The 27,256-nt window shown below is 40.1% G+C and overlaps 5 protein-coding genes across 5 annotated transcripts in view; 2 read left to right on the forward strand and 3 right to left on the reverse strand.

Annotated features, from left to right (window-relative positions):
- Positions 1 to 10,767, reverse strand: part of LOC148337336 (CUB and sushi domain-containing protein 1-like) — a 377,282-nt gene extending 366,515 nt beyond the window's left edge. Inside the window, exon 1 of the mRNA XM_088296642.1 lies at positions 10,345 to 10,767. The gene's annotated coding sequence lies outside the window, so the exon portion shown is untranslated. The remainder of the gene's footprint in view (positions 1 to 10,344) is intronic.
- The window catches only part of chs1 (chitin synthase 1), a 16,876-nt gene extending 5,488 nt beyond the window's left edge, over positions 1 to 11,388 (forward strand). The window contains exons 9-35 of the mRNA XM_088296643.1: positions 112 to 289; positions 476 to 572; positions 710 to 806; positions 1,344 to 1,465; positions 1,936 to 2,031; positions 2,129 to 2,293; positions 2,762 to 2,909; positions 2,972 to 3,034; positions 3,113 to 3,285; positions 3,456 to 3,514; positions 4,363 to 4,563; positions 4,649 to 4,817; positions 4,943 to 5,058; positions 5,150 to 5,329; positions 5,398 to 5,502; positions 5,577 to 5,694; positions 5,978 to 6,059; positions 6,141 to 6,370; positions 6,767 to 6,867; positions 6,959 to 7,040; positions 7,134 to 7,287; positions 7,640 to 7,744; positions 7,882 to 7,992; positions 8,677 to 8,814; positions 8,927 to 9,006; positions 9,126 to 9,192; positions 11,049 to 11,388. Coding sequence (XP_088152769.1) covers positions 112 to 289; positions 476 to 572; positions 710 to 806; positions 1,344 to 1,465; positions 1,936 to 2,031; positions 2,129 to 2,293; positions 2,762 to 2,909; positions 2,972 to 3,034; positions 3,113 to 3,285; positions 3,456 to 3,514; positions 4,363 to 4,563; positions 4,649 to 4,817; positions 4,943 to 5,058; positions 5,150 to 5,329; positions 5,398 to 5,502; positions 5,577 to 5,694; positions 5,978 to 6,059; positions 6,141 to 6,370; positions 6,767 to 6,867; positions 6,959 to 7,040; positions 7,134 to 7,287; positions 7,640 to 7,744; positions 7,882 to 7,992; positions 8,677 to 8,814; positions 8,927 to 9,006; positions 9,126 to 9,192; positions 11,049 to 11,120 — 3,309 coding nt within the window. The 3' untranslated portion in view covers positions 11,121 to 11,388. The remainder of the gene's footprint in view (positions 1 to 111; positions 290 to 475; positions 573 to 709; positions 807 to 1,343; positions 1,466 to 1,935; positions 2,032 to 2,128; positions 2,294 to 2,761; positions 2,910 to 2,971; positions 3,035 to 3,112; positions 3,286 to 3,455; positions 3,515 to 4,362; positions 4,564 to 4,648; positions 4,818 to 4,942; positions 5,059 to 5,149; positions 5,330 to 5,397; positions 5,503 to 5,576; positions 5,695 to 5,977; positions 6,060 to 6,140; positions 6,371 to 6,766; positions 6,868 to 6,958; positions 7,041 to 7,133; positions 7,288 to 7,639; positions 7,745 to 7,881; positions 7,993 to 8,676; positions 8,815 to 8,926; positions 9,007 to 9,125; positions 9,193 to 11,048) is intronic.
- Positions 11,389 to 12,339: 951 nt separating this feature from the next.
- On the reverse strand, positions 12,340 to 20,578 carry ddx21 (DEAD (Asp-Glu-Ala-Asp) box helicase 21). The gene is made up of 16 exons (XM_088296645.1): positions 20,410 to 20,578; positions 18,974 to 19,366; positions 18,721 to 18,855; positions 18,378 to 18,453; positions 17,820 to 17,998; positions 17,591 to 17,708; positions 16,858 to 17,046; positions 16,194 to 16,339; positions 15,757 to 15,906; positions 15,060 to 15,221; positions 14,845 to 14,964; positions 14,617 to 14,690; positions 14,301 to 14,460; positions 14,071 to 14,205; positions 13,939 to 13,983; positions 12,340 to 13,247 (listed from the first exon to the last, which is right to left on the reverse strand). Exons 1-16 carry the CDS (start codon positions 20,488 to 20,490, stop codon positions 12,981 to 12,983), a joined length of 2,430 nt encoding a protein of 809 aa, XP_088152771.1. The 5' UTR covers positions 20,491 to 20,578; the 3' UTR covers positions 12,340 to 12,980.
- Positions 20,579 to 21,207: 629 nt separating this feature from the next.
- Positions 21,208 to 23,519, reverse strand: psmc3 (proteasome 26S subunit, ATPase 3). Its single transcript, XM_088296067.1, has 2 exons — positions 22,543 to 23,519; positions 21,208 to 21,838 (listed from the first exon to the last, which is right to left on the reverse strand). The coding sequence occupies exons 1-2, from the start codon at positions 23,485 to 23,487 to the stop codon at positions 21,500 to 21,502; spliced, it is 1,284 nt and encodes a 427-aa protein (XP_088152193.1). The 5' UTR covers positions 23,488 to 23,519; the 3' UTR covers positions 21,208 to 21,499.
- On the forward strand, positions 23,502 to 27,113 carry tbp (TATA box binding protein). The gene is made up of 9 exons (XM_088296069.1): positions 23,502 to 23,647; positions 23,928 to 24,150; positions 24,352 to 24,511; positions 24,604 to 24,781; positions 24,951 to 25,038; positions 25,454 to 25,545; positions 25,628 to 25,795; positions 25,984 to 26,078; positions 26,184 to 27,113. Exons 2-9 carry the CDS (start codon positions 24,100 to 24,102, stop codon positions 26,261 to 26,263), a joined length of 912 nt encoding a protein of 303 aa, XP_088152195.1. The 5' UTR covers positions 23,502 to 23,647; positions 23,928 to 24,099; the 3' UTR covers positions 26,264 to 27,113.
- The last annotated feature ends 143 nt before the right edge of the window (positions 27,114 to 27,256 follow it).

The following is a 27,256-nucleotide window of genomic DNA, read 5'->3' on the forward strand; positions in this document are numbered from 1 at the left end:
CGAATCCTTCAAATGTTTTTGTCAAAGTTGATGAATCCAATTTTCCGAACTCGCCTGTTCATTTGGTATTGAAATCGCCGGCACTAACTAGCCCGTTGTCTCTTACCGAAGGCCTTCTGCTCAGCAGCGTGCCACTGGTTTGGAGTGGTGGCCTGTAAGATTCATGCAGTCCGGATGAGTTTTGCCTTGCCCTTATGTTGCACGGGACCTTCAGTGCTTCTATTGGGACTGATCCTTTTCATAACCCAAGCAGACAAATTGGATGGCGCACAGCATGGGAGTATCACAGGTGAGTTATTTAAAAAAATAAAAATCATCATTTCTTTAAAAAATAAATATATATATATAAATATAAATATAAATATATATATATATATATATATATATATATATATATATATATATATATATATATATATAAATAAATATATATATATATATAAATATAATATACATCATGTGTTTTCCATTGCAGAATTTTGTGAAAGCTTGTCCCTCTTGAGCCACAAGAACACAACCCCTGTGGTCTTTCTAGAAATCACTAGAAGCATCTGCCGGACATCACTAAACAGGTATCTGTCATTTAACCGTGATTTTTGACGACAATATATGAAGTTATATGTATATGTGAAGTACTGTACAGTATAATATGCAAGCATATGCTCCCTCCCATGAAATACGTTTAACAATTTAATCATTTGATTGACAGCTATTACTTGCAATGGCCTTTTTCCATGTTGGCTCTTGAAGGATTATGTATGTGGTCCGGATTGGTTACATGCACTTACTACGTATGGAAGACAAAGGTAGGCATCAACAGGGTTACAACAGATTTGGATTTTTCATTATAGTAAGTTTTTATTTTGTAATTTTTTCAATTTTTTTTTATTTAGTTTTAATGAGTTTTTGAGTGGTTTTGAAAATGTTTCATTTTTGTTTGGAATCCATTCGTTTTAGTATTGATTGTATTTTTATTTTTTATATATATATATAAATATGAAGTCCAAGTGAATTATTTGTTGAGTGCAAGATTTTTTTTAAACAGTCACAATTTGTATTGTGTAATAAACTACAACTCCCAAAATACTTTAAAATAAACCCCAAAAGCTCGTGTGTAAAATAAATTGACAAATTGAGACAAAGGACATTTTTGCTGTAATTCTAGTTAGCTTAATAAATGTAAAATGCGTAAATTTTGATTCTTTTAAAAGCATCCTCACTTTTATTTGAGTTTGTTAACGATTACCTCGCTATAAACACACACACACTCCGTTATTTGCATGCAAGGTACATGAAAGAGAAAGAAAATAATCACAATGCATCTTCTATTTACTACCTCTCAGGTCCAGCGTATAGAGAGAACCTCTCAGCTCTTCGTACGACGTCTCTACGAATCCGCTTTCATAGACTTGTCTTTGTTACTCAACACCAAGATGAAGGTGTCTCGAGCTCGGAACCAAGAAAGGTGAGAATGGTGTTCGTAAAAACATTCGGAAAGAATGCACCAAGTATTACCAACAACAGACGTAAAATTCCAAGTGTGCGCTTACGATGATTTAATTTTTTTCACGGCTACAATGCTTGGGCCGAACAAATTTTTATACTTTTATACTATATTTTTATACTTTACCAAATCTGCTAGCAGGTCGGATTAGACCCGTTTGCGGCCCAGATCCGGCCCACGGGCCGTATGTTTGACACCCCTGACCTACAGAGCGCCATTCTACTTTGGTTTCCGTTCGTTTCGCTTTCGGCAGGTACATTAGTCGGTTAGATGAGATAAATACAAATGAAAGATGTAAATACTGGCACGCAAAAGAGTCTATAAGTCCGCGTGATTTGAAAAGTGCATGTTTTATAACGTTTCTAAAAGTGAGAATATAGATTTGTAATATATGTGTAATAATGATTTGATCTCTCCCGTCTTGACTGTAGCCAAGACGACATCAAGAACTGTGTGATCTATCTATGTGCCACCATGTGGCACGAGACGTACGACGAAATGCTCAAGATTCTGACCTCCATGTTCAGGTTTGCATCGCAGCAACACGCGAGACCACAGAGCAAGGAAATGATTCATTTTCCGACATGTGCAGCGGTAACAATTTGGGTTTTTTTTTCTTTTAAGGTTGGACCGTTACCGAGGTGATCCAAAAGAGGAACATAAGGACTGTTTTGATTTTGAGTGTCACATTTACGTGGATGACGGGTTTATGACTGAAAAAGGCACAGGGAAACGGCTGGTTAATTCATACGTTAATGATTTGACTCAAGTTGTCATCGAGGTTTACAGGTGAGATTGCTCCTTCAATTAGGGATTGGCATGATAATTGATTTATTGTCCGCGTGGAATTGATTGTTGATTAATGGTTTCTTGAAAATGGAGTGCTCTGCTCGGCTGTAACCAGAAAAGAGGCTGAGGATTTAGTCTCAAGTTTGGAGATAGAAGAAAAAGCCATCAGTTGAGGGATGTTGCGCTACATCAGCGCTTCTCAATTATTTTATGTTCCGCCCTCCCCAGCAAGAAGAAAACAATTTGCGCCCCCACCCCACCACCCACTCTCCGACACAACTATAAATAAAAGCATCATTGTTGCAAAACAAACCTACACCACCGCGTTAATATCAGCTACGCACAATGAGGAATGAGAGCACGGCTGCCAACTACTGGAGTGGATGTGCAATTACACTTTATCCTCGTAACCCCATTGTCGGTAAACAAAATGTGACATCCCTAAAACACAAATGACTTTTCACCCAGGGTTTTTACCAACAAAGAGCCTGATGACGTATCCATCGTGGAAACTCCGTATGGTGGCAGACTCGTCTTTGTTATGCCAGAAGGCAACATGCTCTACGTTCACCTTAAAGACAAAGGTCTCATCAGGAACAAGAAAAGATGGTCACAGGTATGGACTGGGAGAATTTGGGTCTGAATCCCATTTTTGAAAATGACATTGTTGTCTTTCAGATTATGTACATGTATTATCTACTAGGCTGGAAGGGCTACCTTTCCAAAAACCCGCCGACCAAAGTAAGATTTCAGAATCACCTAAAATTCTACAAGCGTGTGAGGGGCGGTGGATGTAACCGTTATTGTTTGTTTTTCTAGCGCCAAAACGTATGTCGAGAGTCGTTAATATCTATGGATGGTGAGATCTTCCTCATGCCTCAATATGACAACGACAACAAAAGAAGATTCATTTCCGATGAGAACGTATACATCCTGGCTCTGGATGGCGACACCGACTTTCAGCCGAAAGCTGTCATTCTGCTCGTAGACAGGTCAGTTTCGTATTTGACAAATGTATTCTATGACCTCTTTACGAAATGACACCACTTTACACAAATAATTTGGATTTTGAGTTGAACACTTTGGTCATCGGGGATTAGATCAATATTTAATTATTTACCGTAACTTTCCGGTTGATGCCAATTAACACTTTGATTCGCAGGCTGAGGATGTATGAAAACGTAGGGGCAGCCTGTGGACGAATCCATCCGACAGGAATGGGTAAGCAAAAATTTCTTTTTGTTAGGTAACTGCACACCATAGAGGAAGAAACTAAACTCACAATTGCGTCGATAACCACCGGTGTGATCGAAGGCGCTCAATTCTTAAATAGCGGGGAGAGACGACTCATGCTGGACCCGAGTAAGTCACCGGTTGCTGTTTATGCAAACTCAAAGTTAGACTGGGCTTTGCGCTGGACTTGGGCATAAAAATAAAACTCCAAGGTACTAAACACAGCCCTTCCCGTTAGTGTTGTTATTTTTGGAAACTATTCACATCACTACGAAGCTGACTGACGCTAATTTTAAGAGAGCATCAGTAATCAGAGATTTCTCATCATGTTTTAATGTTGTGACTGTAGTTGTTTCTTAAATGTTGTAGTTGTAAATTAAATTCGATAATTGTGTCTTGGTCGTAACAAAGGTGGTGCAGTCGGTGCCATAAAAAAATGGTATGACCTGCCTGAAGCATAGTTGGCAGATTCATAAGACAAGGTGAAAGGTAGATTCAAGTGTCATGAACGCACTGTCGTCGCTGATTTCAAAATGGAAAAAAAAATAAAGGGCGGGATGTAGTTGCCCAAGTAGCGTATAGTTTAGACTAGCCTAGTGGGGATTTGCCAGAACGTCCAGATTACTCACTCCGGGCCTGGTTTGCTGCTCCTTCTCCACAATTCAGTACTACATGCTTCTCAGTCACATGTTCAGCAATTATATTATCTTAAAACATATTTCAAAACGATTCTCGGAATTTGGTTTTTAAAGTGTGTCCTCTACCAATAGTTTATGATCAATATGATAGGTCAATAAACTACAGATTTTAATCAACCGTGTTGCCGCAACCTTCAGGTCCGATGGTGTGGTACCAGAAGTTTGAGTATGCGGTGGGTCACTGGCTACAGAAGACAGCCGAACACGTGTTTGGGTCTGTGCTGTGCAGTCCAGGATGTTTCAGTCTGTTTCGAGCATCGGCCATAATGGATGACAACGTACTAAAGAGATACACGACGACTGCCACAAGAGCTGCGGAATATGTCCAATATGACCAAGGTCAAAACTCGCCCATCATTCCATCCTTTATGTCAGCTCTTTGCAATATTCTTGCATTTTTATTTTCTTTGTTTCAATTTTCCAGGGGAGGATCGTTGGTTGTGTACTTTGCTACTGCAGCAAGGGTGGCGCGTGGAATACAACGCCGCTTCGGATGCCTACACCAACTCACCACAAGAGTTTAAAGAGTTTTATAACCAGAGAAGACGGTGGGGACCATCCACGCTCGCTAATACGTTGGACCTCCTGCACAGGTCAGTTGGCGGTTTTAAAACGCTGAAATCAAATGTCACCCTGTCAGACTTTCCCTCTTTTGTAGTTAATTATCGAATTCGAAGCAGTCAGATAAATATGAAGTCTTTTGTACTGATAATTACAGTGGCGGCGAGACGGTGAAGAGAAACTCCTCCATATCCAGGCTTTATATTTTCTACCAGATGTTCACAGTTGGTTCCTCTATTCTTGGACCAGCCTCTGTGACTCTGATGGTGGCAGGTAGCATACATGTTTTTTTTGTTTGTTTTTTTTTTGTTTTTACCAGCAATTTGCATGAATGTAAACGATTATGTATTCCATTAACCTGCAGGTGCTTTCCAGTTTGTCTTTAAACTCGCGGGTACACTTTCCATCATCATCGCAAGCATCCCTCCCGTCTTATACATCATCGTTTGTTTCGTTGCCAAACCAAACAACCAGATCACAATCGCTGCCATTATGAGCGTTCTGTATGCCTTCCTCATGACGGCTTCCCTCTTCTCGATAATCGGTGAGCGCTTTGTGACTGCACGTTGATTCTTTTGGAGACGTTTCTTTGACACTCCTTTGTGCTCTCAGGTGACATGGTGATTCAGGGAACGTTCCTGACTCCCACCGGTGTGTTCCTGGTTTCTATGACAATCATGTACTTGGTGACTGCTATCCTCCACCCTGAGGAGTTTGGTATGTAAAGATTACATTCTCAACATGTTCGATGTTGTCGTGCCGTGCATTGTGATGGTATTTTTCTCCTTCAGGAATGATCTTCTACGGCTTGATGTATTTCATCTGCATTCCCAGTGGCTACCTTCTGCTAACCATCTACTCGCTGGTTAACATGCACATTGTAACCTGGGGCACAAGGGAATCCAATAAGTAATGCACTGATTATCAACATTAGCAGACTTATTTATTAATGCATGAACGATCAGTATATTTATATATTTATTTTATTTTATTTTTTTTATATAAATTTTTTTTTTTTTTAACTAATCTATTTTTTTTTTTTTTTTTGGGGGGGGCGATTGAAAAAAAGGAGTTATTTAATTAAACTGTGTTCTGAACTGGTTTAAATAGTTTGGTGTACTGACGGTTTGAAAAGCTTCACAATTGGCTGACAACATGATCTGACTCTTTTTATTTCGGGGGTTTCTGTTAGGGGCGGAACAGATGTAAAGAAGAACCATAACATACTTTGTGACCGAAACTGCAGACTCTGCTGCTGGGACATGAAGCTCCAGGTGACACCAACTTGCTGTACAGCCGTTGAATGCGCGTTTGCGGATGAGTAAATTCATAGCAACTCTGGTTTGAATCGACAGATTACTCAGGAAACGGAGAACCTGATGATTCAACAAATCACAGGACAGACTGGACAGCAAGTCTCTCCCCTTCCAATTACCGGCCAGGAAACGAACCAACATGTCGCTTCAAACGTGGCGCCACAAGCTACACACGACACCACCAAAATGGCACAGCAAGGACGAGAAAAACCTCTGCATGAGCAAGAGATGCTTGAAATGAAACGCTTTGACAGCATGTCCAGACACACGTAACTGTCGTTTCCTTTTTTTTTTTTTAAGTTGACCTTTTTGTTAATTACAGTGTACCCGTGGAACCCAACAGGATTCCTTGTAACTGCTTGTTCAAACGTTTGTGATTCATCCCATACAGTTATTGAAATTTTGTTGATTTGTTTCAGGGGAAGAACTATTGAAGTGTAAAATGGGGTATATAACATTTTAGAGATGTTTCTTGTCGTGAAAGTGTAAAAGGAAGTCAAAAGTAACTGCCATGGTAAAAATCTACCGGTGTTAGGAATTCATAATTTGGGTTCTCACTAACCAGCTTGGGAAAAGGTTTCCTTTTGAGCTCTGAAGGTCAACTGTATTTGTTATTTAGTAAAAGTATGACAGAGTCACCCATCTCCATGTGTCTGTGTGTGCAGTGATGATAGCATGGAAAAAGAGAGTATATCTACGAGTGCATCTGATGATGATGATGATGATGACGACGACAACCAAGACAATGCAGAGCTTCCCATCAGCGGTGAGCCACTCGACAACTGAGACAAATGTATTTATTTCATGATGAGCTTTCAAAAATCAAGAACTGTATTCATGCGCATGTGTCATCTCAGAATGGGTGAGCCCAGTGAAAGAAGAGTTTTTAAAAAAGTTGACCTTTGCCAACCTAAAAAGGAACTTGAAAGAACAAATACGGTATGTAAAAGGACTTCAAGACAAAAAATATATATATTTGTCACATCATGCACGTCTTATTTTGCAATGTTCTTGTTCTTTTCTCGAAACAAGGTACTCCCTACGCAAAAAGAATCAAGAGGACGTGTGCGAAGAGTTGACAATAATGTTAACAGACACTCTCACTGGACAACTATATGGAGTAGGACCTGAAGATGTTCTGACTGAAAGCCAACTGGAGGAACTACAACAGGAATTGACGGCGCAGGTAATATTCGTGATAGGCAGAACCACAAAATTCATGTTCAGAAAGTCACCCTGGTAAAAACATGTAGAAAATTTAACGGTCGCAAGATACTTGCACATTCAGCAAACAAAAAAACATTTTAATTTGGACTGAACAAATAATTGAAATTCAAATTGACATTGTTATGTAAATCAAAAAAAGCGAAATATTTTAAGTGCAGCCCTAGTCTCCATAGCAGGTTTGATCAATGCGTTGACTTTATCATATGCAGTCCTTCTATTTTATTGACCTGGCTCTTCATTAGGCAAATATAATCCAGTGGATTGATTCTGTATGTTTGTGTGTGTGTGTGTGTGTGTGTGTGTGTGCAAAGGCTCGGCGCACCCTGAAGACCAGTCGCATGGAAAGATTAGAGAAAAAAGTCAAGAGAGCCATTGAGAAAACTCTGACTGCGCCACTGGTGCAGAAACTAGAAGAGGTAAGATACTGATTCAGCCATTCGGTCCGAGCGAGGAAGCTACTGACAGCTACCACAGTTGAGCCAAAAAAAAAAAAAAACTAAATGAGTGGTGAGCCAGTGAAGCAAATGTATCGGATGCATGTGTGTGCGTGTAGGAGGAGAATGACTTCTGGAAAAAGTTGATCGAGCGCTACTTGAAGCCCATTGTAGACACGAAAACACATCTAGAGGAGGTCACCAGAGAGCTTAAGTCACTGCGCAACAAGGTCAGTTAACTACACTTCATATTGTTGAATCACACTTTTTTTTGTTTTATGTCTAATTCCATGTGATACTTCAACTTTTTCAAGATACGAGCGTTTTTCGAGATATGAGCGTCGCAAAATATAATGCAAAAAAATTAGGTTTATTGCCATTCCCAGTTGAGATTTAAATCTGAAACAAAGAGCATTACATATAGTGTAGTTAATCAGAGCGAAACTTACGAAAGTCTGCTAGCTTAATGCTAACACATGATGAGAAAAAAACAAAAAACAAAACAAGCATCACATGTTTAAGCGACGGACATTTTAACACAAATGTTCCAGTAACATGCATGGATAAACGATATAACAATATCCATATTAGCGGTCTACGTCTTTTTTTCTGAATATTAAAAAAAGATTAGCCTGAACAGTTGCTAAAGGTTTTAGAGAAACCATCATTTCAGCCAGGAATGGATTTTTTTTTTTTTTTATGTAAACAGATTAAGGTTCCTGGGGAATTCAAACTGACGTCGTCGTTGTTTCAAATTATTCCTTTTTCAAAGGTCTTTCATTCAAGTCAATAAGACAGCAAAATAAGGATGCAAAAATCAGCACACAAATACTACAAACGTTTTACTACGAAATTATTGTGAAAATGGACGACAAAATGTGTGAATGTTTTTTTTTCTCCTAAACACCCCGTAGGCCGTGTTCCTCTATTTTATCGTCAATGTGCTGTGGGTGGTTGCGACTTTCTTCCTGCAAGCCATTGGAAACGACGTCATAAGCATCAAGATCCCTAAATTCTTTTCGAACGGAACAGAATCTGGAGAGTACCTCAAGGTTGGTGCAGACATATTATTGAAACGATGACCCCTTAACCTCAGTGTAGCGCCGTCCCTGATGGACCAGTTAGAACAAGGTGTGACGTGGTTGTGATTTGACATTTTAACAGGTGGAGCCTCTCAGCTTGATGTTTCTGTTGTCTTTTGCGATCCTTCTCTTCGTCCAGTTCCTCGCCATGTTGTATCACAGGTACTCACAAACACACAGTGCCTTTTCAACATGACGTATTTTGCATTATCGTCTAAAAAAAAAAAGGGTCTTAGACTAAGTGGCAAGCGAGTACTGATCCGAGTTTAATTTGATTCCAGGGTCTACACTTTGATCCATGTGGTGTCATACCGCAGCACAGAGAAGGACTACAAAGCGAAAGACGATGTAAGTAATGCATCATTAAGAAAATAGTCTACTTTAACTGTCATGCAATTAGATCATCAGATAGTAAAATACTCCGCACAAGTCATCCCGAGATATATAAACAAAATTACAAAACACCTCTTGATTTTTTTTTTTAACCACGAGCATTTGTTTTAATATTTTTAATTGACATTCATTCGCAGTCACCTTAGTATTCAGCTAGTCATTGCCCTCAACACAAGAGAAACTGATTCTGACAAAACAAAAACAACCTACAAAAAGAAAAAAGAAGAAATCAAATAAATCTAACCAATATCCAGACTGCTATACTGGCTTGTTCGAATTCTCGTAACATCAAGGGTGTGCAGAGGCGGGGTCAATTGGGCAGCACCCCCGAGTATTGCCTGAGCGGGGGCATCCATAGCTGCGCACCCCAATTGTATTTTGTAATTGTAATTTATGGGTATGAGGAAGGGGCATCGGACTGGGATTGAGAAGCATCCACTTCGTAAAACACCCATCCGCCGCACGCACAAAGGGCTTTAAATTCGGCTTTTAACCTAGGGTTAAAGATAGGGTTTCAACATAGGGTCACAATTTTAGGGTCATAAGAGTGGTTAGGGTTTTGGATTATAGACGCAACTGCGTTAGGGTTTCAAATTAGGGTTTTGAATTCGGGTTAGGGTTTGGAATTTGAGTTTAAACAAGGGTAAGGCTTTCAAAGCAGGGTTTCAAACTGGAGTCGGGGTAACAAATTAGGATTTTCTAACTCTGGTTAGGGATTCAAATTAGAGTTAGGCCCCCTTTCAAAGCACCCAACTCACCTAATCGAAGGGGTGTTCAGCTGTGTTCGTTGAGAATAAAGTTCCGTCAACACACACCCAAGCCACGCCCACCCCAACACGCACGCGCACACGCAAACATTTTGGCACGTTACTGTATCCAATAAAACGTAGTTTAAGTGGTTCATTAATATATACCGTAATCTATATTTTTTAAACGTCAGGTTATACAAAGTATAGTAGAAAAACAACAGACAGACTGCAAAACAAGTAAATTCTCAGGTAAATATTTTCCAATGTCAAGCATGCTATCTACGACATTACAACACATTAAATATACAGTAACATAGCAAAGCAATAACATCTAATTGTCATGAATGATGAACATTACCTTGCCATCATTTGACGAATTCCACCCTTAGAAAGCCTTGGAGATGCTGCATAAATGAATTGGACGAGTCCATTTTGGAGTTGGTGGTATTCCTCAAATAGTTTGTAATCCACATTTTACACCGCGACAATGACTCGACACGCTCACGTTAATGATTATATTTCTCACTTAGGTGTTTAGTAAGTTAGTAACTGATAACAACAACAAAAACAGGTTGTTGTCTGCGCATCTCAAACTAGTACACGTTTTAGACAGCGACCAGACAGCCAAATTTACTTCACCTGCTTGGCAATGACGTCATGACGTTTTTTTATTAGCCAATCAACAACTGTTCGTCACTGAGGCTGATGGGTTAGCTGGTTTTACTAGCAAGCAAGATCCATACAAAGGAAATTAACGATGTTGTTCACCTCTGATCCATAAAGAGGTTTTAAAATTATCATTCACATTTATATTCATTTGCTCTATGACTATGAATATCAAATTCAAGTCTATTTGGGGTAGGGTTTTATTTGGCTTTAAATCTGTCAAGATTGTTGGCGATTTCTTGTACACAGCCAACCTTCAAATCGTCCGGCATTTTATCACTAGTAAGTAAATCAGACATGAGTAAAATAGACAAAAAAAAAGCCAGCTCACTCTCTTTAATTTGCACTAATCATAGTCCTGTAATTGTATATTTATTTGTTGCATTCATTTTCCAGGAGGACGATGATGGCTTGATTCTTGAGAACACGAACGCCAATGGACTTAGTTTCACAAGCGATGACCTGTAGCTGATGGTGATGTTTTATGTGGTTGTATCTGTCTTTCTGTTTAATTTGCTTATCATACTGTTATCTGAAGCCAAAGTCTAAGGTTTCATTAAGCATTCCAAGAGTTTAATCTTTTGTCAACCTTCCTTGAGATGGTGGTGATATGAGATATGGGAGATGCATTCACTATTGAGAAATGAGTGTAATTTAATTTTCGATATAGTGTTTCCGTTTCATTCCATTAGGATTTTACGTGTGGTAAACGTTTGCCTTTTCTGTGGGACATGGAAAGGTACAATCAGGAATCCTAAGAATCCGCCCCTAAAACTGGATTTAAACTGCAACTTTTGCACATAAGAGGGAGAAATATTTATGAATTTGTCGTGTTTACCATTGTCTTATTTCAATTGGGTTTGATGGCCGAGTGGTCTAAGGCGCCGCGTTCAGGACCCAGTCTCCCCAGAAGTCCTGGGTTCGAATCTCGAATTTCCCCATTGTGGGACTAATAAAGGGAATATTATTATTATTATTATGAAAATGTATATTTTAAGAGTACTGCAATAAAATATTAGAAAACTCTGCAGTTTTTTTGCTACTGACATTGCCATATAAACACCTCTGAGTTCGCCTTTATTCAGTTTAAGTGGAATTATAGAGTAGCAGACGACACCACAACAATGCAAATTGAAAATACTATTTTCCTGGGTCTGTGTCAGTCATTGGCTCTGAAATTCATGATGGCATCATCACTATCCCACATGTTCTGCAACTTCCACAATGGTTAAGCTTTAGTTCAACACTTAGGCCACTTCAGAACACTCCAATGATTTATTCTTGGGCCATTCTTGTGAATTTTCGTCTGCGTTTCGGGTCACTAGCCTGCTGGAGGAGTTGACATTGCAGCTGAGACCAAGGTTTTGGTCACTTGGCCACAAAGACTGTCTAGGTTGCCTTGCAATTTTTGTATTCTGCCGATTCAAAAGACACAGCATGAAAACGCCTCCTCTTGGTCTAAAAGGTTGTGTTCTTTTCTCCACGTACACATTTTGTCTTTTACCGGAGCTGAAGTGACTTGACATCTGTGTGGAAAGGTCATTCAGTCAGAAGCGTCATCTCTTGTATATGTGAATTTTTGCAAAGTGATAATTATGGCACTCTTTCGAGGCAAGGTGGCAACAATTTTGTCAATGTGTGTATGATGTACAACACGTGGTTACGTTTCATATGATGAAAAGACACATGGGTTGACCTTTTTTAATGAGCGCACTTCACTGAAAGAGAAGCAGTCAAACATGGGCAGTAAAATTAAAAATTGCAAAGCAATCATCCGAGATTTTGGGGAGAATGTTTCAGCTGAGGTAAGGCAGCACAAGAGACTCCGCCACTATAACCGTTGGCAATCTTTGATCACTTCTCCCAAAGGGTGGGGCCACAAATAACTCCCACATAAGAGCCTCTCGCTGCCACGTTTCCCCAAATGCAAAGTAAAACAAGTTACGCAACACAGTGACAAACTCAACCCTTCCTACTCTAACATTCACTTTGAATTTCAGTAATGTACTGAATTGGAAAGTGAACGCTCAGCATGTCAGTTGATGAGTTGGAGCCAAATATGTTCTTCCAACTGGCTGCAATTGGTCCAATGTGTGATTCTAGGAGCCAGTAAGAAAACAAGTTTGACATTATTTCCATGAGAATCGCCTCGTTTGTTAAATTGAATAGAAGTTGGAAATACTTTTTATGAACATTTGACACCACTGTATCGTCAGGGGGCGTTGAACCTGCTAAATGCGGCTCCTAACTGCCAGCCAATAGAAAACACTGCCAGCCCAAAGGCGAGACAGCCAGTCCTATTAGTCCCAAAGGTTGGCAGCTCTGTGATCAAAACGCGGGGCTGAAGTAGCGTTTTTGTCCACCTCTGCTCCCGCCATTACCGCCGCCGCTTCTGCCAAAGCCTCCACTTCTGCGGAACCCATTCCCGCCGCGCCCGCTTCGCCCGCCACGCCCGCCGCTTCCACCAAAACTCCGGCCCCGTCCACCTCGGAAACTTCCTCCTCTGTCGCCGCGGATATTGTGCGGCTTCGCCTCCAGTTCAGGGAGCTCAGTGGCCACTGTCAGCTGCCAGCGTCGACCATCTTTCCAGCCCTCCTATTGAACAAGAAATAGGTGGGATGAAAATAGTTAATAGAAATGTAATGACAAAACAAAAAAATATATATAGTGGTGCTTTGAATCTCAAGGTGGGTGCTTGTCGCATAAAAACTTAAAAACCTTTTTTTTACCCGTAGTTTATGGTCTTGTTTTTTTTTTCTCCGTTTAGTCGTTTTCGACACCTAGTTTTAATTCTTTATTTCACTTCAAACAAACTAACATTTTTTTAATTTTCTGTTAAAAAAATTTTTTTTGATTCCTCTTAAGTTTAATAATTTGAAGCTGGTGTTATGCCTAGAAGGGCTGCCAACAAAATCAAAGCAAACAGGAAGAGACCAATTTTTGGCCTCTTTGAACTCAGCAAAAAAAAAAGTTATAAATATTGCACAGTCATGGAAAATTAAAGGAATATGGTTCCCAGGGTAAGTTCTTACTTTTCTGCACTTTGTGTACCTGCTGTTTCCAGCTGCTGGACATACTGTCACGAGCATGCACTTTTTTTTCTTACTGTTGTCCTGTGCATTTGTATGTAAATCGGAACCCTAGCACATTCTTGACACCAATTTTCTTCAGTTTAAAGAAGGTAGGAACGTCATTTCATCCTGCAATAATTTAACATTCACCATTGTCCTATTTTGCATATAATGCAGAAATTAAACAGAGGAATACCATATATATATGTTCTTACCTGATATTCCTTGACTTTGGCAACTGGGATATCAAAACAAACGCCCTAATGGAAACACATCAAATCATTAGTCACATCATTTATGTTGCCTTTAAATACTGTTGTCAACGCAATTAAGTAAAGAAGTCGTACCATTTTCCCTTTGAGGAAGGTCATTCTATGAATGTGGTTTTCAACATCCTCTCCCAGCTGATCCTTGATGCCTCCCCAGGCAGCACCCATACTTTTCATCTCCTGAGAGCATGTCAGCTGCATAGTGGTGAAACCCTGGTGCAGACAAACAGCAACATCGGGTATTGTGAGCCAAACAACAAGTGATTAAAAAGTACCATTTGGTACGATAAAGATTCAAATTAACGTACGGCGTCAGAGTTGAGAAGTGACCGCTGCTCCAGACTCGTCGCCCCAGAAATGTGCGCCAAGGCGGCAGCCAGCGCATCCACTGCTCCTTTCTCTTCTATCAGCTTCTCGGCGGACTCTCTGAAGTATTCAACGGCTACCGCTGGAACGGAGTCCAGGAACCTGGATGAAGATGGAAAAAGAAAAAAGGGAGGAAAAAAATAAATAAATTTGCATAAAATCAGACAATTCCACATGACGCAGCGTATGTATTCCAGACTTGCAAAACATTTGCCTTCAAAATTGGAGATGCTCTTTCCTATTTTCCCCTAAACGCACCTTAAAGCATCCTTGCTTGATGATTTGATGATGTCATTGGCAGTGGGAACACCGACATGTCTGAACGAAATGCCCTGCATCAAAACCAAATACACTCACATTTAGCTTGAAAATTCAGATCACAGCTTTTCTTGATTTAAAAAAAAAAAATTCACATTGCTTTCATTTGAGATTCCCAACTTCCTTGCAAGCTATTTTGATACGTTTGGTTTAACAAAGAACACGTACAGCTTTGTTTTCCACATAACGTAGCTGGTCCTCCTCTCTCCTCTGGTAGAAACAGATGCACATTCCAGTCCTTCCAGCTCTGCCAGTTCTCCCTGAGCGATGAATGTATGATTCCACATCCTAACAAGTGTAGATGAGATGATTACAACAGATTTATGAAGCTATTTAGAGTTACACATGAAATTAGAATTCAGTGGTGGAACAACATGTCAAACCTGGGGTGGAGAACACTGAATCACAAGGTCAACTTCAGGGATATCTAACCCACGGGCTGCCACGTTGGTCGCCACCAAAACCTCAAACGATCCATTCCTGAAGCCTTTCAATGTAATTTCCCTTTGTTTCTGGGGAATGTCGCCATGGAGGGACTGGGCACTCTGGAGAGAAGTTATACACACACACCACAACATTGATGTGAGCCGTCTGAAACAAACAACGCTCCCAATGATTATGAAAACTTTAAATTGGCAACAGATGTGTACTACCAAACAATATTTGGATTAATTCCATCAAGTGGCCTATATGAAAAAGGTGCATACATGTCAGCTTATGAGCATTTTTTTAATTTTTTTTTTTTACATTAACGCATATACTAGATGTGAGGTACACAGCTCTTAAAGTTCTGCACCATTCTATATTAAGCTTTCCACAGTGATTGTAAGCATAGGCATTTATATGATTATATTTTCAATAGGTATGGCCTAGTGGGGTGGTGGTGGTGTGTGTGTGTGAGACCTTGGCAAATCTATGTGAGTGTTTGTGTGTCTATTTTCTTCTGCATTCAAAAGGAGCTGAAAAGTTACTGTGATTCTCCTTTCCCGATTCCAGTGGAATTCGGTGTAAGGGGTAAAAATCAGTGTAATAGTCATTTGATGCAAACATGCGGCTGTTCATCAAGTGCACATGGCATACCTGTTTGATCGATGTACTCAATGAAAGTTCATTGGCTTCTTTTTTGGTCTCACAGAAGACGATGGTTCGGCCGTGGCTCCCGCTATACACCTGGATCACATCTCCTAAAACCGCCGCGCGCTGTGACCAGTGGCATGCTATGGCCAGATGCTGCACAGAGTAGAACATGTGTATGCAGTTAAATGATTGTTTCTATTGTTCTGAAAAGAGATGGGCATATGACTGTAATTCCTGGATCAACAATGCAAAAACTAACATTCGATTAATTGATGAATAAAAATTGAAAAGTTCAGGCTGGACTCGTTTCCATGAGCAGCTGAATTGCCATGATGTAGCCTCTCTTGCTGATGTCTTTTTGTTGTTCTTTAGACGCCAATCTTTGCTGTAGCACTTGTTCACTTCCATCTTTTACCATTTGAACCCACACCCACACTTACTTCCACAGTTGTTGCGGTTTTCTGTGTTTTCTTTCCAATCAGGTCAACACGCTTGCAATCAGGCTTCATGTACTTCTTGGCCACATCGTAGACCCATGGGGGGCAGGTGGCCGAAAACAGGAGAGTCTGGGGGTTGGAGTCGCCATCTGGTGTGGAATCCAAATAATTAGGTACCATTGTCAAATCCAAGAAAACAAGTGTTTCTCCACACTATGAGAAGTGCAAATGAAAAAGTAAAACTAACCGTTGCATTTTGATGTCGATGCCATTTTGATTTAGCATCTCAGTTTTCAGGGGTCAACTCATTTTTTCTATATTTCATAACTGCTTAACTGTTCATTTTAATTTACAAATACAAAAAAGGTGGGACTGTGTCTCAAAATATTATATTCATAAAAAGGCATTTACATGACAGTAATGTCAGCATAATAATCACTAATGAGGCAGTCAAAATTGGTTACGCTGTCCTCGACAAACGCTGTTAACACTTACAGTGCTTGACATAATGAGCCAAAAGTAAGAATCTAAGCTTTTCCCCCCCTTATTTTTCAGAGAACACAAACGTTTTTCTGAATGCTGATGCTTTAACGTGAGGTTCAGTATTTTTAAATGAGTCTTAGCAAGACATTAAGCACTGTACAACAAAATTAAGCAAAAATAATACCTTTCTTATTATAAGAGGCGGCTAGGATTTCCTCCACTTGCTCAGCAAAGCCCATGTCCAGCATTTGGTCCACTTCATCCAGAACCACGTGCTTCAGTTTTGTGAGGTCAAGTTTATGATTCTGGATGAGATCTTTGACACGACCAGGGGTTCCAACTAAAACATCAATCCCATTACGGATAGCCTCAACTGTTTAAAAAAAAATGTAGGAAACCAAGAGACAGACATTTCAAGGTTAGTTACCTCCACCAACGAGATATCATTTTTATTGTGTATTTACACGTACTCACAATACTTATGATTGAAAGAGAACAAGGGTTAGGACTAGATAAGTCTTTACTTCCTCCTACTCCCTTTGAACACATGAAGCGTTTTGAACTAAGATATGTATTGATTTATTTGATTTTTCTCTTTTGTTTTACATCATGTATTATGTGTATCGAGCAATATACATGTTCAATAAAATCAAACGGTGTCACAAAACAATATTCCAATCATTTTCCCTTTCGCCAACATAAATGCATGAGACATTCTTTGTTTAACTGTTCAAGTATAAAATTCTGTGCTAAATTAAATGAAGACTTTTCGGTTATTGGAAAATTTCCAAGTTAACACTGTGGCTTTCTTTAAACGGCAGTGGCATTGGAGGAGATGTTGGAACTTTTACCATTGTTTTAGAAAAGCGAGAGTTCTTACACGATAATAAATGCATGCCTATTTACACAAGACTTACTCTGTGGGTAATACGGGCTGCCGCCATAGAAACAGGAGATGGTCACTTTCTTGGCGATGTCTTTAAAGTCCCGAGCAACCTGGATAGCCAACTCTCTGGTGGGAGCCAACACTAACACCTATAAACCGATGTGGGGAAAATAAAGAAATAAAAATTTCCAACAGGTTCTGATCTGACGATGGTGATGACAAGGCAACATCAAAATGATGGGTTTAAAGAGTGTGCACACCTTGGGAAGACGGCCTCTTGGCCGCGCCAATCCATCCACCTGGAGCTTCTCCACCAGTGGGATGGCAAAAGAAAAGGTCTTTCCTGTTCCCGTGCGAGCTTGGGCAAGTACATCGTGCCCATCATATATGTGATCAAATGTCTGGCACTGAATGTCAAACAGGTAGGAGACTCCACGAGCTGAAAGCGCGAGAGGAGTGACAGTGTGAGTACCAAATCACAAGTTAAAAAAAATATTTAAAAAGAAAAACCTTAACTTAATAAGCGGATCGGATGAATGGGGGAATCAAAATGTAGCATTATGAAACAGACTTGAATCAAAACACCATTTTATGATTATATGTATAATGTGAGAAACGGAATGCCGCCATCTAGTGGCAATAATGGTTGTTGCCACTAACAAAGGCACAGGCTTGTTCAATATTTGCTTGCTGGACTGAATTCTTTATTCAAGAGCTAAATTATAGTTCAAATGTGGACAACATGCACACATGCAACAACTCAAATTCGTTTTTGACAGCAGTTTGGTGTAGTGTATCAACAGAAACGTGATTGGTACCTTTTAATTTTTCAATGGTGCCTTGAGAGATTCTGAAGTTGGAGAAGGCTCCTTCCTTCTGCTCAGGTGTTTCCTCCTAAACAATTGGAAACCATGGATTTATAAATGAGAGCTTTCAAAATTGAAGACTACATGTGAACGTCAATTATATGAAAAATAAATTACCTCCAATAATAAAAAATTATTTAGGACAAACAAAACCTGTGAGACTACTCTAACAGTATGACAGTCCTACACTTCCTACATGATGCTTTTTATATTTATTTAGATAGAGATAGAGATAGAGAGAGAGAGAGAGAGAGAGAGAGAGGGAGATATATAGATATATAATTAGCAGTCTTACAGTTTCTTTTTCACTCTCACTGGCTGAGTCGTCTGTCTGAGATGGTGTCTGGTTTGGGGTTGGAGCTGGTGTGTCGGGCATGGAATGACCATTGATTTCAGCTTTAACAATTGCTTTTCTTGGCTTCTTTTGCATCTAAACCCAAAAAATGTAAAATAATATATTTTGTTTTTAAAATGTAAAAAAAAACAACATGATTATATTGTAATTCATTAGTAGCACCACTTGGTAAAAACCCTACGCTAGTACTAACCTCCTCCTTGACTGCCTCTGCGCACTTTTTCTTCTTCTTCTTTGGTGGGTCAGAAATATCAGTGTCGCCATTCAGGTCTGTGGCTTCATCAGTGTGGCCATTAACTTGGTCCTCTGCCAGCTTGGCTTTTCTCTTTTTCTTTTTCGGTACAGGACATTCACAGTCCGGCTCCACTTCTTCCTCCTTCATTTTCTTTTTTGGGACAGGATCTTCACAGTCCGGCTCCACTTTTTCCTCCTTAATTTTCTTTTTTGGGACAGGATCTTCATAGTCCGGCTCCACTTTTTCCTCCTTAATTTTCTTTTTTGGTACAGGATATTCACAGTCCAGCTCCACTTCTTCGTCCTTGTTCTTCTTCTTCTTCTTCAGTTTTTTGCCATCCTTGGATTTGATCTTGAAGTTTCGGAAAGAAAATTTAATTGCGTTAAGATTTTTAGTAGTTTGTAGACATTTTTAAGAGACTTAACTACATGTTTACAATCTGACTTGAAAACCAAAAGAAATGATTCAGAGCACATAAAACTTTAATAAACTTCTAATGCAAAATATAATTGTTTTAGCACAAAAAAATAATGTTTTGGTTTGTTCACAACATAACAGACTCTCAAGTAACGTAAAATATTGTTTTCTATTTTTTTTTAATAGGGGTGCTTTTAAGACTTCAAAGCCAAAATACATTAGATTTAATCACAGCACAAAAGAGACTAACGTACATCTAATGCAAAACTTAATGGTTTTTCGTTTTATACAGCTAGAAACGTTGTAAATCTCTAATCTCGTTGCACACTTGAGTACAATGACAATAAAGGGATTTCTAATTCTAATTCTAAACGGCTGGCAGTACAAAAATTGCTTTGCAAAGCAATTCAATATTTTTTTACGGGAAAATGTTAACGTGGAAATTACTTGAGAGTAAAAACACATACAGGTCTGTGGACCCTTGATTACGTTGCACATGTTGCCACACATAACTTGGATGCTAATCTACAATAACCACTACATGTAAATACTTCCTATTTTAAGGAGGGGGGCAACGTCATAAGCCTGCGACGAAAACGCAGATCTCCTCGTGCTCGTGTCACTTGGCTTGAATAGTTCCACACTCAACTTTCGGTGTCCACATAGTTTAAAGATCCGATCTCGCTCACATGGCCTTTCAACGTGATCACCTTGCTAGGATATTACGCGAATGTACAACCTCAATTTGACAGTTTCCAACTTGACATTGTCTTTATTCGCAACAATCATAAGATTTACTCAGATTGCGAATTTATATAAAGCGAATTTTCACAAGGGCGCCACATGATGACACGGTGCTAATCCACAATTTGCCGTAGCATGCCGCGCCACATGTCAAGTATGGAAGCAGTCATGAACACGATGCACTTCACTCGCTATTTGGATTTAAAAGTCATTCCAAGCCGCATTCTACGTACCCGTGACGGCTTAAGGTCCGCGGTGGTGTCAATCTCTTCTCTTATGTCTTTGATAACTTGAGCGACGGTTTTCGACGGCATTATTCTCCCGGATGGAATCCTACTTTGTGGACACACAGGCAATCTCGCGGCCACGCGGATGGAAAAGAATGAGCACGGCGCGTGCGCACGAGAAGACGAGAGCAGAGCATAGAAATAGACGCGATAGATTGGCTATGGTGGGAGCAGTATATTGTAGATGTGATCTCTGCATACACACGCAATACTCATGAGGCGTAAGCATGTGGTTGTCTCAAACTTCTAAGCATCACAAACATGCACTGTTGTCACACGCACTGGTATTTTTTTATTGATATTGTGACAGTAATGGAAAAAAGGATATTGGTCCTAAATTCCAATTTTTTGTGTCAATCAGGTAATAACTAAGCAGCGCGGTATCTTACTGGTTAGCACATCCACGTTCACAGTCCAAAGTTGTCGCTTTGAATCCAGCTTTCTGCCCTCCTGCAACTATTTTTATGTTCTCACAAGCTGACATGAGTTTTCTCCAGTTTCTCCCACATTCAAAAAACTTGCATGTTAGGTTAATTGTGACTATTGTCGTTCGGTGTGTATAAGAGTGTGAAGGTTTATCGATATATTACAGTATGTGCCTTGCGATTTTTGACAACTCCAGTATGTACCACAGGATAGGGCCCAGCAAACTACGATCCCGAGGATAGGCTGTAAAAAAATGCCTGGGTGGATGTTAACTAAATGTCAGACAATAGAATTAAAAAAAAAAAAAAGGTCGTTAGCCACACTGAATGCTTTATTTATTACATTGTATGTACCCTGTATGTACAAGGTTGTTAACTTTTATTTGCAAAAGTACTTCCACAGAGGGACGATTTAACTAAGTGAAGCTAATACGTGCTTCTCATCTAATAGTCTACATCAAAGAAACGAAATGTTTTGTATTCATGTCTTTTTATTATCTCGGTGTAAATCTGCTGTAACAAGTGTAGAGAATGCCACAACATTTCTCACAAATAAAAAGAAAAAAAAAGACACCCCCCCCTCCGCCCACATGCATGAACCCACAGTGTCCTTAAGCGTAGTACTGCAAGTTGGCCTTCTTCTTGGCTTGCACCTCCAGGATTCCTTCCATGTAATCCTCGTGGTTCAGCTCCGTGGCACCACGCCGCAACGCGATCATACCCGCCTCCACACACACGGCTTTGCACTGGGCGCCGTTGAAGTCGTCGGTGCAGCGCGCCAGCTCTTCGTAGTTGACGTCGGGACTGACGTTCATCTTGCGGGAGTGAATCTGCATGATTCGGGCTCTGGCCTCTTCGTTTGGCATGGGGAACTCGATCTTCCTGTCCAGACGGCCTGAACGCAGCAGCGCCGGGTCCAAGATGTCCACTCTGTTGGTGGCAGCAATCACCTGAAAGGGTGGACAAGATGATGTTATTATCGCTCTATCGCTATTATAATACACTTCGATATCTAAAAACTATCAGGGCATTCAAAATGGGATGTGTTTTAAAAATTAGGTGGAGTATACATTACTGCACATCTAAATAGGAAAGTAGTACAGTAATTCATACTAGGACGGGAGAGTCTTCTACTTGAAAGCACTTATGCAAACTTCAGCAACCTCATTAATTCAGGTTATTTTCACTACTCTTCTTGAAAATATATAAAAATATATTTTAATCCAATTGATTAGAACAGACTGTAGGTCGTATTAAGAGCAGAAAAATTTTGAAATGATTGATCTGGGTCTCATCTTTTAATTTCACAAAAACCTGGCATTTGAACAATGATAGACTTTATACCCACTGTGATACCTGTTTTTTGTGCTCTTTCTGGAATGCCCTAAAACAGCGCCAAAGCCCTCTCCAAATACTAAAGTAATTAGTCCACGGAGTGTGCATGTACACAAACATGTACATTTGGGTGCTTTTGTTTTTAAATCAAATCATCTGTCAGCATTTTTTATGAGTAATGTTGTAAGATGATTTAAAATAAGTTCAACTATTTTTAATCATAGTTTATTGTACATATCATATCTTAAACTATTAATATAGGCAATTCTAAACTTTGTTGAGGTCTTACAGTCTGATTTACTGTTTTGAGCGGCATTACCTTCACTTGCATGTTGGGTTGAAACCCATCGAGCTGATTGAGAAGCTCCAGCATGGTCCTCTGCACCTCCCTGTCTCCCGCCTTCTCACTGTCAAATCTCTTGGTACCAATGGCGTCCAGCTCATCGATGAAGATGATGGACGGGGCCTTCTCCTTGGCCAGGGCGAAGGCATCTCTCACCAACTTGGCTCCATCTCCGATGAACATCTGCACCAGCTGTGGACCAGCCAACTTCAGGAAGGTTGCTTTTGTCTGAGCCGCACAGGCCCTAGCTAGGAGGGTCTTCCCCGTTCCTGGTGGTCCATACATTAGGACTCCTTTGGGTGGCTGGATGCCCAGGTTTTCAAACTTTTCCTTGTGGTTCATGGGCAAGACTATTGCCTCCACCAGCTCTTGGATCTGCTTGTCCAGTCCACCGATGTCGCTGTACTGCTCTGTGGGGCGCTCGTCAACCTCCATAGCTTTGACTCGGGAGTCATATTCGGTGGGTAAGGTCTCCAGGATTAAGTAGGAGTCTTTGTTGACACCCACCAGGTCTCCGGGCTTCAACTTCTCGGCGTCCACCAGCCCGATCACCGGCAGGAAGTAAGTCTGCCGAGTGGACGTCTTGATGACGGCGCATTTTCCCTTTCTCTGGGAATCCAGGTCCACATTAGCCCCATCTTCCTCTTGGTCGTTGGGGTCCACATCCAGCAGCTCGATCACATTCGACACGAGATACGGCAGGGTTTTGTTCACCTTTATCTTCTCCGTGTTTTCTTTAATTTTATCTTTCATAGCTTGAAGTTCGTGGGTCACCCTCAGAACTTCGCTCTTCATGATTTTGATCTCGCTGTCCAGGAGTCGAGTTCGCTGAACTATCTCCTCCGTAGACATTTTTAATACCTCTTCGCCGATTCCATCTTCCACTTCGTCCCAAACTGATTTGTCACTCAGGGAAGCCATCTTGATTCTGTCTGCCGTTAACTATGACACCGGAAGATAAAACCTGCTCTTCCGGAAGTCGCAAACGCGCAGGGGTTACTGGATGAATCTGTGGGAGCTAGTCCGTGGAAGATGACACAAATTGCAAGCTGAGGACAATACGATTGTGTGTCGACTCCGCGTAAGTTGGCAGGCGTATATTTGAATGCATATTTTTGTTTTCTGTGTTTCGGGGCTGCAGCACGTGTAATCCAGTTAGTGGCTTTAGCTCTTGTTGCTAACAGTAGCTCGGCGGGTCGCTACCGCCACTTGAGTAGAAAGTACTGATATGTTTTCAAACGTAGTGAGAAAAAGTAAAACGTCGACAGAAAAATAAATACACAAGTGAACTGAGTACAGTAATGTAGTATTTGCTATTGGATACTGGTTGTAATTTGTTCTTATTAAACATTTCCACGCAGGGTCCAACTGTAGGAGAAAAGAGTCAAGAGAAAGTCCACTTGGCCGATTTTACCCTGAAAAGTGTTTCTCCAGCTAATAAAATCCACTGGACACACAGCTGTTGAGCTTTTGCCACACAAGTGACTGAGCCGGTGTGTGCGTTTCTGTTCCTTGGGGTGATAAATTAAGAGGATGGATCAGAACAACAGCATACCAGCCTTTCAGGGGCTGGCCTCCCCTCAGGTAACATAATTTTGATTTAATGGTACTTTCTCATTACACACCAGCATGAGTTTCTACTATATAAAATCTCACCTCCCTGATTTTGACGGCAGATGCAGCTCATACAAAATTTAGTTCTTCCTGAAAATGTCACAATTGGTGTTCTTTAGCATGAAATCAGACCCATTCAGCCTAAATGATTATTGTTTTTCTTTTTTGCAGGGTGCCATGACACCAGGAATGCCCATCTTCAGTCCAATGATGCCATATGGTTCAGGCCTGACACCTCAACCTGTTCAGAACACAAACAGTTTATCTATCCTAGAGGAACAGCAGCGACAGCAGCAGCAACAGGCGCAACAAGCACAGCAGGCCAATGCAGGTACATGACCCGTGATTATTTTTGCCACCGCTTGGAGATATGCATTTCTTGAGCAGATAGTGAACATGAAGAATACAAACGCTTGCCTCCAGGTCTTCCGGGAACATCCGGGCAGACTCCTCAGCTTTTCCATTCCCAAGCAGTCACAGGTTCAACGACCACAGCACTTCCAGGGAACACGCCACTGTACAACACCCCACTAACCCCCATGACACCCATCACACCGGCCACACCAGCCTCAGAGAGTTCTGGAATTGTGCCACAGTTACAGTAGGTTTCAAAATCAAGAGAACAAATTGAGGGTTGCGTCATCATTTCATGTATCCAAGTTGGAAATGGAGAAAGAAATTTCAGTAGCATGCATAGTCACTAAATCAATTATCAACTGTTTTGTCTGCTCTGGAATCTCATCAACCATTTTCTCTTTTGTCACCACCAGAAACATTGTGTCGACAGTCAACCTCGGCTGCAAACTGGACTTGAAGACAATTGCATTAAGAGCCAGGAATGCAGAGTACAACCCCAAGGTGAATCTCATTTCAACTTTTCTGTTGTAGAGCATTGCTTGTCAACCTTTATTGAGCCTGGCACGGCACATATTTTACATTAGGAAAGTCTTGTGGCATTGCACCAAATTTAAAAGTCACAAAATGTGTTTACAATTAAGTAATGGTGATCTTGTCTCAATTTACCATGGCCGTGTTTAGTTAAGCACAAAATTTTGCATTCTGTTGCGTGAATTGGAATGGCTGGATCCATGTTAATCAGACCTTCTTCCATCTGGTGGAACAGAATTTGTTTTAATTGTCACTTTATGCCACTGGCTTAAATAGAATATTTTCTTTATTATAATACATTTGCAACACGCCTGATCCACTTGGCTGAAGAAACGCGTATACTAACACATTTGTCAACATAGTTATATTGCTTCATCTGTTTTAGCGTTTTGCTGCAGTCATCATGAGAATACGAGAACCCCGCACCACAGCTCTCATTTTTAGCTCTGGGAAGATGGTCTGCACAGGAGCAAAGAGGTGAAAAGAGCTTATTTTAGGAAGTGTAAATAATAACTTTTTATATTTCTTCCTCATTATCTCATATTGAGTATATTCCCAGTGAAGAGCAATCACGGTTAGCGGCGAGGAAATACGCTCGTGTGGTGCAAAAGCTTGGTTTTCCTGCCAAGTTTTTGGACTTCAAGATTCAGAATATGGTGGGCAGCTGCGATGTGAAGTTTCCTATTCGTCTGGAAGGCTTGGTTCTCACGCATCAACAGTTCAGCAGGTACGTTTAGTAAATGACAAAATGAGCCAGCAAAGCTTCCTGGCACTAGAACTTCCGACAACCTCTATATAAGAACAAAATACAACAGTTCAAAGTGTTCATTATTATTGTTGCCATAGACAATTTGCTATGAGCCTTTTTTTTTTTTTTTTTTTTTTTAAATCAAACTGCATTGTTTTTTCTTGCAGCTATGAACCTGAGTTGTTTCCAGGTCTGATTTATAGAATGATCAAACCCAGAATCGTCTTGCTCATCTTTGTTTCTGGCAAGGTAGTATTAACAGGTAAGATCTGCTCTTCAGCAGTCATCTTTCATCTCGCTGTTGCTGTCAGTCATTTTGTGTGCACATTCAATTTTTTCGTCGTTTCTTCTGCCTTTGTGTCACAAGGTGCAAAGGTGAGAGGCGAAATCTATGAAGCGTTTGAGAACATATACCCCATCCTGAAAGGTTTCCGCAAGACGACGTAGACCCTTAATGCCTTTCTCACCACAGTTGAATTTTTATTTTTTTTTTTAGTCTTTTTAAATGTGTTCTGACATGACCCACTACCGGTGAACTGCAGTTTGGACACTTGTTCAACTAAATTTTTATTTTTAATAATTCTGTCTACAACTATATGTTCATGATCATTTCCACGTGACAATTTTTTATGACTCGTCCTCACTGGTTTTCACTAGTTCTTGTTGTACATAAGTCTGGGAAAAAAAATGTTGACTTTTTTTTTTATTGTCTTCAACTGGTTTTAAATAGTTTTATACATCACTTTTTTTTTTTTAAATATCTATTTCTGTACGGTCATACACTTAAGTTGTTTCTTTGGTTTCTTCATTTGCTTATGTTTCAGTTGATGATGTTTAGTAGCTCACAGATGCTGGATTTGTGTGATTTTGGAAAAGTCCCATCTAATTATTCAAGGTTTCTGTCTCAAAAAATTGTTTGAAGCCAAACGTGACAAGTTACAATTGAAATGGTTAAATTGTCAGATTTTTGAGTGATCTTTTGGTGCTTAAGGTAATGATGTACAGGAACCTTTTCAGGTGGCCTATCGGCTAAAACTGTATCGTCTAAAATCACAAATTTCTCTGTTAGTCCTCTGACGGAAACATTCAAAGGCCTCGCAAATCTTCCCGTACAATATATTATACTTTGTACTCAACTTGAGCACCCGCTCTTGAAATGCAAGCAGTTATTTTTTTTAATTTTTTCCACAATATCAATTTGCTCTTAACATGTTAACAGAATAAGTTAAATCCTTTATTTGATATATAAAAATGCAGTTTTGAAATTGTCCATGTACAATAAATCTGTACATAATAACTCTCGTGAAAGCTTCTTTGTTACATTTACATTTCATAAATGAACATATCTAATGACAGTTTATTGCTATTTTTTTTAAACACTAAGTAACCACCCACATCCAGTCAGGTTCAGTATCTTTACAATGGTGTATGTGCATATAA

Source organism: Idiotropiscis lumnitzeri, chromosome 5 (assembly GCF_059441095.1).
Source record: "Idiotropiscis lumnitzeri isolate Australia: NSW breed Sydney's pygmy pipehorse chromosome 5, RoL_Ilum_1.0, whole genome shotgun sequence".
Lineage (NCBI taxonomy): Eukaryota > Metazoa > Chordata > Actinopteri > Syngnathiformes > Syngnathidae > Idiotropiscis > Idiotropiscis lumnitzeri.